The following is a 10247-nucleotide window of genomic DNA, read 5'->3' on the forward strand; positions in this document are numbered from 1 at the left end:
TTTCCTCTTCTGGCGCGCGGTGGTGGTGGTTCTTGCGGTTAGGCTGTGGTGTAGGCTGGTGCTTGGGTTAGGTCTGGCGGTGTTTTTGTGCAACCCCTCCCGGGGGGCGGGGGGGCCAGCCTTCTGCTCTGTCTGCCGGGTCGGGGTGGGGTGGGGTGGGATGGATGGGGGTGGTTGGTGGCGGTTTTCGAGGTGTTTGTTTTCTGTTTTTCTTCTCTTTTCTTCTCTTCTTGCCCTGTCAGGGTTCTGGTCTCGGGGACCAGGCTGCTTTCGGGCAGTAGGGGGGCAGCGCGTCTGCCCCTGTTCAACCTTGTAAGGATGATTCCTCAAAAAAAAAAGCCTGACCGCGCTGGAGCGGTACCGCCAGCGGTGACTTGCGCATGAGCTCCGCTGTGAAGGCTGCTTTGCTGGCGCTGGTCGCGCGCCGGCTGAAGGCCAGCCCCGCAAACATGCAGGAGGGGCGGCCTGTGCTGTGCAGAGAGTGGCCCTGCAAGAGCTGCGGCTGGTTGCCCTGCCTGCACATGGTGTCCAGCACTGACAGGGCAGCACTGGTCACCTCCCGGACGCCGGCTGAGGACAGCTGCTCGCCCTCTGGGAGCCCCGTGGTGGCACCCACCAGAAGGACTGGGTAGGTAGGCAGGCTGGGGCCCTGAGGCTGCGTCGTCAGGTCCTGCACGCGGTGCGCCAGGCTATGCGTGGACAGGGCAAGGTGGAGCTGCAGCCCGGGGCTGAAGAACGGGCTGGCAGCATTGCCCCCAACTGCAGGGGTGCGGTCCGCTGCCAAGTCTGGAAATGGGCGGCGATGCCCAAAGGCAGGCCCCCCACATGGCACGGCATGTGCTGCTGCGGCCGCGCCGTGTGTGTGTGTGCTGCATGGCTGGTGTTGGCCCCTGGTGTCTTGGCTGCGCTGAGACACCTGGCGGAACCGACCAGGATCACCCAGCAACTGCATAGCTACCCAGGATCAGCACTCACAGGGCATCACAGCAGGGCGGGCGCCAGGCCAGCCGGGCGCCAGGCAACAAGGGCACGAAGATGAGCCACACCCCAAAGAAACAGCCAAGTGCTGCAGGGCTCCCCCGACCGCCACACCCAAAGCACCCTGCTGCACGCGCAGATGCAAATGACCAACCACAAAGGTTGATACGCCGCCTGCTCCAAGCTGGTGAAGTGTGGTGCTCGCCGAGATGTTAAAATGCCGACAAGCGAAATGTCGCCAACTCCACGGCGACGCTCCTGAACCGCCAGAATCCTATTCCATAGCAGTGTCGAGTTCCAAAGCACAAGCCGGCATAGGCTGAAGGGCGCTGGAGAGGGAGTGTCGCGCTACAGCGGCAAAGTGGACTGACAAAAAATGAGCACGCCCACAAATGCAAACTGCTTCACAGTGGTTCGTAGGCCTTAAGAAGCCTAAAACAAAAGGAAGCAAGTCAAACAGCGCGACAGAAATGACGTCGACTGTTTCAAAGCTGTGCAGAAGGAAAGGAGGATGCAAGAATAGCAAGAGAAGAGAGTAAAGTGAAGTAAAGTCGCTGCCATCTGGTATGTTGGGATTGGGACGTGGGTCACCTGCGCCTGCGCTTTGTGTGTGTGTATGCGCCCACGGCCGTGGCAGACAAGCCTGCTTTCTTTGCCGGGCTGCATCCCCACCTGGCCACGGACAGGGTGCTTGTTGTCAGTGGGGACTGGAACTGTGTCACCGATGCCAGTCAGGAGGCGGCCCCTAGCCCGTCACGTGCTGCAGGTGCCCCGCAACTTGCCAGCCTCCTCGCCCAGTTCAGTCTGGTGGACCCTTGGGCGAGCAAGCGTGGCGGCGCCAAGGGCTACACGCATCCGGCCACGCCCAAGCCAGCCACTCCTGCACGCCTGGATCGGTGATATGTCAGTGCCACCGCGGCGCCGTGGGTGGTGGATGTCGCTCGCACGTATGGGGCGCCTGGGGACCACAACAGTGTGCTGCTCACCCTGTCCTTGCCCGACCTGCCACATGCGCACCGGGAGCAGTGGCACTTCCCCACATACCTGCTGTTTCACCCCTCGCTGCGTTTGGAGCTCGAGCAGCGCTTGGAGGCGCACGTTGCCGCAAATCCCGTGGCCAGTACAGGTGACGGCGCTTGCATGATAATAATAATAATAATAATAGGTACTCCCTGCATGACAGGGCGTGTTCTGCGGAGGTAGGGGCGTGAGGGCATGAGAGACCACCGCATAGATGGTCTCCGCCGCTGAGCCCCTGTCCCCCAAGTGAGAGAGGGGAGGTTGCCAGTGCGCCTAGGCGTACTGGGCCTGACCCCTTTCCCACAGCGGGTCATACGGTTTTATGGTGGTCTCCCGGGCCATTTGTGGCTGTAGATTTCGCGGCGGAGGGCTGTGATGGCGGTTGTGGTGTGGACGGCGTGCTGAACTAGTTTACGGCATGTGTGGTGTGCGGACTGCGTGGGGCATCCTAGTGTTTTGAAGAGGGCATGAAGGTTGGGTGTGACCGTGCCGGTATGGCCAAGGCTAACTACAGTGTCTGGGCTGTACATCACGTCCCAGCCTGCGTCGCGGAGAGCGGCAACGAGGTCCTCATGTTGTTGCAGTTTCTCTGCCCGTTTGTCCGGGTGGTTTAGGTCCGAGCAGTATCCTACTTCTATGACGTAGACCTTATGGGCGCTCCTTTGGCGGCATGTGCGGGGTGCACGGGCTGGCTGTCTGGACATGTGCATCCGAAGTGTGGGAATGACCAGCAGGTCTGGACGGAACTTCTTGCGCACGCTCTCTGGCGTGCTGGGGAGCATCCATGCAGGGATGCGGGTTCCCCCGCTGTAAGCGGGGGCATCTTTACCGGCGTCCATGTACATAACGCAGCCACCGTAGTGGCCCTGACTTATTGCTTTCGCTATCCGCTGGACAGCGCGGTTGTGACGCGCAATGTAGGCTGCTTTCATGCGTGGGTGGGTGCAGCCGCCCAGGGTGTGCGTGCCACCGTCGTCGCCGCGGCACAGGGGGCATTCGCCGCCTGCGCAGCCGGGCATGGGGTGTTTTACTCTTGCGGCTCGCTTGGCATTCCAGGAGAGGCCCCAGCGGTATTTGAACGCGCAGCGGGCCTCTTCAAATGAGAACTTGTCGAACAGGTTTAGGCCGTAGCGTTCATCGATGTGCTTCCTCGCTGCCTCCCATAGTTCCGCGTACAATCCTGATTTGGTATAACCGGTGGCGGTGGATTTACGGGCCATTTTCTTCAGGTCGCGATTGAGGTCGTTGGCGTAGCGCAACCGTTCTTCCAAAATGCCATTGTGCTCCACAATTTCCTTCTGGGCAATCCATCCCTCTAAGGGTTCATACGGGTGCGAGTATAGAGTTTCTGTCGCATCCTTACTTTACTTTACTTTACTTTACTTTACTTTACTTTACTCTCTTCTCTTGCTATTCTTGCATCCTCTTTTCCTTCTGCACAGCTTTGAAACAGTCGACGTCATTTCTCTCGCGCTGTTTGACTTGCTTCCTTTTGTTTTAGGCTTCTTAAGGCCTACGAACCACTGTGAAGCAGTTTGCATTTGTGGGCGTCCTCGTTTTTCGTCAGTCCACTTTGCAGCTGTAGCGCGACACTCCCTCTCCAGCGCCCTTCAGCCTATGCCGGCTTGTGCTTTGGAACTCGACACCGCTATGGAATAGGATTCTGGCGGTCCAGGAGCGTCGCCGTGGAGTTGGCGACATTTCGCTTGTCAGCATTTTAACATCTCGGCGAGCACCACACTTCACCAGCTTGGAGCAGGCGGCGTATCAACCTTTGTGGTTGGTCATTTGCATCCGCGTGTGCAGCAGGGTGCTTTGGGCGTGGCGGTCGGGGGAGCTCTGCAGCACTTGGCTGTTTTTTTGGGGTGTGGCTCGTCTTCGTGCCCTTGTTGCCTGGTGTCTGGATGCCTGGCGCCCGCCCTGCTGTGATGCCCTGTGAGTGCTGATCCTGGGCAGCTATGCAGTTGCTGGGTGATCCTGGCTGGTTCCGCCTGGTGTCTCAGCGCAGCCAAGACACCAGGGGCCAACGCCAGCCATACAGCACGCTAGCGGGGTCCAGCCGGCGGAAGGCGTGGGGGGGCCGCTGGCGGCCGGGCCTCGCCCTGCCGGTGCTGGGCCGGCTGGCGTGCAGCAGCAGCACAGTGGCGCACCCGCGCCACTGCCACCCTTGGATCAGCGGGCAGCCGCCGGGCAGGATCAGGAGCAGACCGCTGTGATGCGGCGGTACTTGGCCGAGCTGGCGGAGCTCAATCTTCAGCGGCAACAGCGGTTACAGCAGCAGCAGCAGCAGGAGCTGCAGCGCCAGGGGCAGTCACCCAGGCCCCGGACCGGCTCCCAGGTTATGGTCCTGGCCACGCTGGGGGGACAGGACGGGGCGGGCGGTGGCGCTGTCAGGGCGGCGTCACGGCGTGGGCAACGTGTTGACATAGTTGACCACGTGGGGGACGTGCAGATGCAGGAGGCGGCGGGTTTGGGTGACGCAGCGGCTGCCGCGGGTGGCGCCAGTGGACCACCCGCTGTGGCCTCGCCCTCGCTGCCAGCTCTGATGGCGGGGGGAAGCACCCGGGCTGCTGCGGCTCCCCTGAGGGCCGAGCGGCAGCAGCAGCCCTCTTCACAGCAGCGGGTGGCAGCGGGAGGGCTTAGCGGGGGGCAGCCGTCAGCAGGCGTGGGGGGGCCGCCGGCGGCCAGGCGTTGCACTGCCGATGCTGGGCCGGCTGGCGTGCAGCAGCAGCCCAGTGGGGCTCCCGCGCCGCAGCTGCCCTTTGATCAGCGGGCAGCCGCCAGGCAGGATCAGGAGCAGACCGCTGTGATGCAGCGGTACTTGGCCCACAAGGCGGACCTCCATCTCCAGCAGCAACGGCGGGTACAGCAACAGCAGCAGCAGGAGCAGCAGTGCCAGGTGCAGCCGCCCAGGCCCCGGACCGGCTCCCGGTTTGAGGTCCTGGCCACGCTGGGGGGACAGGACGGGGCAGGCGATGGCGCTGCCACGGCGGCGCCCGGGCGTGGGCGACGGGTGCAACCAGCCGCGCACGCACCGCCGCCGCCGCCGCAGCAACAGCCCCGCTCCAAAGGGCGCGGTGGCCCTGCCCAGCCCCCGCAGCAGAGGGCAGGGCGCTTGGGCGGCGGGCTGCCTCCCCCGCAGGACGGTGCTAGCTCGCCGCCGCGCGTGCCCATTGGGCGGCCGGCCGGGGGACAGCAGGCTTGTGGGGGCAGCGGGTCGGGGCGCCAGGGTGGAGGAGCGGGACAGGCAGTGCCCCAGCCGCCGCCCCAGGCGCGGCCGCCACTGCAGACGTCACAACCGGCGGGTGGTGGTAAGGGCAGGGGCAGGGGCCTGGGCGCGCCGGCTGGGGTTTCGGCCGACACGCCTGGGCGCGCGGGTGGGGGTGCGGGCAGTGAGGCGGAGTACGGGGCCGTTAGCCTGACCCGGGACACGTGTGTTGCCATCGGCTCTGACCTCGTGACGCACCAGAACCGCTGCGCAGATGTGCAGGGGTATGAGTGGGCGCAGTTGGGCCACGACACGCTTGGTGGCCGCCTCCTCGCCTACCTCCGTGACCAGGGCGACCCTCGCATGCCGCCCCCGGATGCGTCCCTTCTGCGGGGTACGTGGCGGAGGCTGTGGGACAGCCACGCCAGTCGGGGGGCAAAGGTGCTGGTGTACAGGCTGCAACATGCTTACCTGCCTTGCGGGCTGTACAGGGCGGGCAAGGGCATTCGGCCACGGGTGACCACGGGGTGCGGGGGGTTGGGGGCGCACTGTCCTCACCCCGCCTGCGGGCCACCTGGCCCGCGGGCGTGGGCCAGCCTGACGCACGTCTTCCTGGAGTGTCCAGCTTATGCGCAGGCGAGGACGTGGCTGCAGCAGCTGTGGGCCTGCGTGGCGCCCCAGGCAGCGGCGCCGCCTGTGACGGACGCGGGCTTCATGCTGGGGGACCGCATGGGTATGTGGGCCTCAGGCCCGCGGGGGGCGGGCGCGCTGCTGTGGAGCACTTTGCGGGCCACCTTCTTGTACGCCGTCTGGTGTGCGTACTGGTCCCGCGAGCCTGCTAAGCAGACGTCGGAGCATGTGGTTCGGGAGGTGGTCAGCGAGCTGCGCAGGGTGATGCAGCTGCGTTTCACTGCCGCCACGCTAACCCCTGAAACCCTGTCGGCTCTGCCCACTCAGCTTCTCACCGCACAGCTCAAGGCGGCTAAGCTGGAGCACTTTGTTGCCATCTGGTCGGCGGGTGGCGCGCTTTGTGAAGTGGAGGAGGTTCAGGGTGGGTCACCGAAGTTGAACTTGCGGCTGACGCTTGCATCACCTGTGCAGGCCCCCTAGGTTTCCTTTTGGGCGGCGGTTCATTCCAGGCGCTGGCGTGGCGTTTATCGTCATCAGCTTATCTGGCGCCCATGTGTTTTAGCTCTGGCTGGCGTCGCAGCGCCTGGGCGGCTGTGGGACTTCCTGCACAGCGCGTCTTGCAGCGGGCTGGAGCCCGCCTAGTCAGCGCCACATCTGGCCCGTTTAGTTTTCTGCTTGTGTCTCCTCTGCCGGTTCTCCTGGGGTGTTGCTTAAGCAACCGACTTGTGGGGGTGGGGTGGGTTTGGGCGGGGCGAGTGCGTAGCGCTGGTGTTTCCTCTTCTGGCGTGCGGTGGTGGTGGTTCTTGCGGTTAGGCTGTGGTGTAAGCTGGTGCTTGGGTTAGGTCTGGCGGTGTTTTTGTGCAACCCCTCCCGGGGGGCGGGGGGGCCAGCCTTCTGCTCTGTCTGCCGGGTCGGGGTGGGGTGGGGTGGGATGGTTGGGGATGGTTGGTGGCGGGTTTCGTGGTGTTTGTTTTCTCTTTTTCTTCTCTTTTCTTCTCTTCTTGCCCTGTCAGGGTTCTGGTCTCGGGGACCAGGCTGCTTTCGGGCAGTAGGGGGGCAGTGCGTCTGCCCCTGTTCAACCTTGTAAGGATGATTCCTCAAAAAAAAAAAGGGCGCCACCGTACCGGACTGGGCCGTCTGCCGCGTGCCGGCTGGCCGTACCGCCGTCCTGGCACAGCTGCACGACGAGTTCACTGGCTGGTGGCGCCTATACTCAGCCCAGCCTGCAGACACGCCCCTGCCTTCCGACGTGACGGAGCAGCTGGATGACGCCGCACAGCAGGTGCAGACGGCCTACATGGACTACGTGCTCCTAGACGCCCGCACCCTGCGGTCCGCTAAGCGTGGGCCGGCGGACCCCGGCGGGGCCAGCGGGCCCAGCCGCCGGCAACGCCAGCACCGCAGCCGCAGTACCTCCAGCCTCATGAGCCTGGGCAGCGCTCCATTGCGCCCCGGCTGACGCTTGCATCACCTGTGCAGGCCCCCTAGGTTTCCTTTTGGGCGGCGTTTCGTTCCAGGCGCTGGCGTGGCGTTTATCGTCATCAGCTTATCTGGCGCCCATGTGTTTCAGCTCTGGCTGGCGTCGCAGCGCCTGGGCGGCTGTGGGCCTTCCTGCTCAGCGCGTCTTGCAGCGGGCTGGAGCCCGCCTAGTCAGCGCCACATCTGGCCCATTTAGTTTTCTGCTTGTGTCTCCTCTGCCGGTTCTCCTGGGGTGTTGCTTAAGCAACCGACTTGTGGGGGTGGGGTGGGTTTGGGCGGGGCGAGTGCGTAGCGCTGGTGTTTCCTCTTCTGGCGCGCGGTGGTGGTGGTTCTTGCGGTTAGGCTGTGGTGTAGGCTGGTGCTTGGGTTAGGTCTGGCGGTGTTTTTGTGCAACCCCTCCCGGGGGGCGGGGGGGCCAGCCTTCTGCTCTGTCTGCCGGGTCGGGGTGGGGTGGGGTGGGATGGATGGGGGTGGTTGGTGGCGGTTTTTGAGGTGTTTGTTTTCTGTTTTTCTTCTCTTTTCTTCTCTTCTTGCCCTGTCAGGGTTCTGGTCTCGGGGACCAGGCTGCTTTCGGGCAGTAGGGGGGCAGCGCGTCTGCCCCTGTTCAACCTTGTAAGGATGATTCCTCAAAAAAAAACCGATGCCAGTCAGGAGGCGGCCCCTAGCCCGTCACGTGCTGCAGGTGCCCCGCAACTTGCCAGCCTCCTCGCCCAGTTCAGTCTGGTGGACCCTTGGGCGAGCAAGTGTGGCGGCGCCAAGGGCTACACGCATCCGGCCACGCCCAAGCCGGCCACTCCCGCACGCCTGGATCGGTGGTATGTCAGTGCCACCGCGGCGCCGTGGGTGGTGGATGTCGCTCGCACGTATGGGGCGCCTGGGGACCACAACGGTGTGCTGCTCACCCTGTCCTTGCCCGACCTGCCACATGCGCACCGGGAGCAGTGGCGCTTCCCCACATACCTGCTGTTTCACCCCTCACTGCGTCTGGAGCTCGAGCAGCGCTTGGAGGCGCACGTTGCCGCAAATCCCGTGGCCAGTACAGGTGACGGCGCTTGCACGCAATGGGAGGCGGACAAGTTCTTCTTGCGGGAGGCCGCCACCAGCATCCACCGTCGGCATGCACGCCAGACCCGGGACGGGCTGCATGGCGTGGTGCTGGCCGCAGACGCGGCCGCTGCCCTGGCCGACCGGCCGGGTGCCAGCGCCGCGCAGCGTCAGGCTGCGGCCATGGCCAACTTGGCGGTGCGGGAGGAGCGGGCAGCTGCCGCAGCGGCCAGCCACAATGCCCGCGCTGCACTGATGGAGGAGCATGGGGAGCGGGGCACTCGCTGGTTCCATCGGCAGGCTGACGAGCCAGCAGCCGGCGTGCAGGAGCCCATCACGCACTTGAAGGTGCCGGGGCACCCGGCGCCTGTGGCGCTCACGGGGCCGGGCACGCGCAACACTGTCTCCGCAGCCGCCGCAGCCATGTACAGCAGCACCAGCCCCACCGGCCTGTTCCGTGTGCAGCCGGTCTGTACGGCGTCGCAGCAACAGCTTCTGGCGGCCATCGACCGCAAGGTTCCGGCGGATCTGCAGGCCGCCGCAGAGGGGTCCGGTGACGGCGCCCTCAGTGATGCCGAGCTGATGGCAGCGCTGGCTGGCTCCGCCAATGGTAAAGCGCCTGGGTCGGACGGGGTCCCGTACGAGGTGTACAAGGTTTTCTGGGCGCTGCTGGGTCCGCGCTTGTGTGCTGCTGCTGCCGCTGCCTTTGCTGCCGCCGCAGACGCCCACGATGGCGGTGAAATGGCGGCGGCGCTGCCCGCCTCCTGGAGGGAGGGCATCATCACCCTCATCTACAAGGGCAAAAGCCTGGACCGCGCCGAGCTGGCGTCCTACCGGCCCATCACGCTGCTCAACTGCGACTTCAAGATGGTGTCCAAGGCCGTCAGCGCCCGCCTGCAGCCCGCCCTGGATGCAGTTGTGGATGAGCTGCAAACCGCGTTCATCACCGGCCGCTGGATTGGAGACAACGCGCTGTACCTCCAAGGCCTGATCGAATGGATGCGCCTGGACGTGGGCGCGGACGGCACGCCACGGCAGGGTGGTGCGCTGTACTTCTTGGACATTGAAAAGGCGTATGACCGGGTGCACCGGCAGTGGCTGTATGCGTCCGCGGAGGGACTTGGGTTTGGGCCGCGCATGCTGCGCTGGATCCGCCTGCTCACTGCCAACGGCTCTGCCCGCGTGTGTGTGAACGGGATGCTCTCTGACGCCTTCCCAGTGCTGAACGGCTTGCCGCAGGGCAGCACCGCCTCACCACCCCTGTGGGTCATCCAGATGCAGCCACTGACGTCCTTTCTGCGGCGGCAGGTGGAGCAAGGGGCACTGCGCACGCCCCTGTTACCCAGCGGCGAGCAGGCGCCACCTGCTGCCCACCACGCTGATGACACGACCCTCACGGCGCGCGACCCGGCGGTGGACGGGCCGGTCCTGATGGCGGCAGTACAGCTGTTCTGCCGCGCGTCCAACGCCCGTGTCCATCCGGACAAGAGCAAGGCCATGGGCCTTGGCAGGTTTGCGCACCTGACGGGCCCTTGCCCACACACGGGGGTGCCGTTTACCACTGGCGCCGTGACGCACCTGGGTGTGCCCCTGTCATGGGACTCGGATGCGGCTGCAGCTGACTTGTATACCCGGCGGGCTCGCGGCATGGCGTTTGTGGCGCGTCTGTGGGCTGCCCTGTCTCTGACTCTCGTTGGCCGTGTGCACATTGCGAAGCAGGTGCTGGCGGCGAAGCTGGCCTACCACTTCAGCTTCCTCAACCCGTCGCCTGCGCAGCTGAAGGAACTCACCGACCTGGTGGACCACTTTGCTGCGCGCTCCATGCACGCTGAGGACGCCAGCCTGGTGTCGCACGGGAACCCGCTCCTGCTGCCAAAGCGGGAAACGG

At 64.8% G+C, this 10247-nt stretch overlaps 1 protein-coding gene across 1 annotated transcript; it reads right to left on the bottom strand.

The window, feature by feature from the left end:
* Nucleotides 1-204: 204 nt before the first annotated feature.
* CHLRE_07g333675v5 (uncharacterized protein) lies at nucleotides 205-1480 on the bottom strand. Its single transcript, XM_043064230.1, has 2 exons — nucleotides 976-1480; nucleotides 205-786 (listed from the first exon to the last, which is right to left on the bottom strand). The coding sequence occupies exons 1-2, from the start codon at nucleotides 980-982 to the stop codon at nucleotides 305-307; spliced, it is 489 nt and encodes a 162-aa protein (XP_042922798.1). The 5' UTR covers nucleotides 983-1480; the 3' UTR covers nucleotides 205-304.
* Between the last annotated feature and the right edge of the window lie 8767 nt (nucleotides 1481-10247).

This window comes from Chlamydomonas reinhardtii, chromosome 7 (genome assembly GCF_000002595.2).
Source record: "Chlamydomonas reinhardtii strain CC-503 cw92 mt+ chromosome 7, whole genome shotgun sequence".
In the NCBI taxonomy this organism is placed as follows: domain Eukaryota; kingdom Viridiplantae; phylum Chlorophyta; class Chlorophyceae; order Chlamydomonadales; family Chlamydomonadaceae; genus Chlamydomonas; species Chlamydomonas reinhardtii.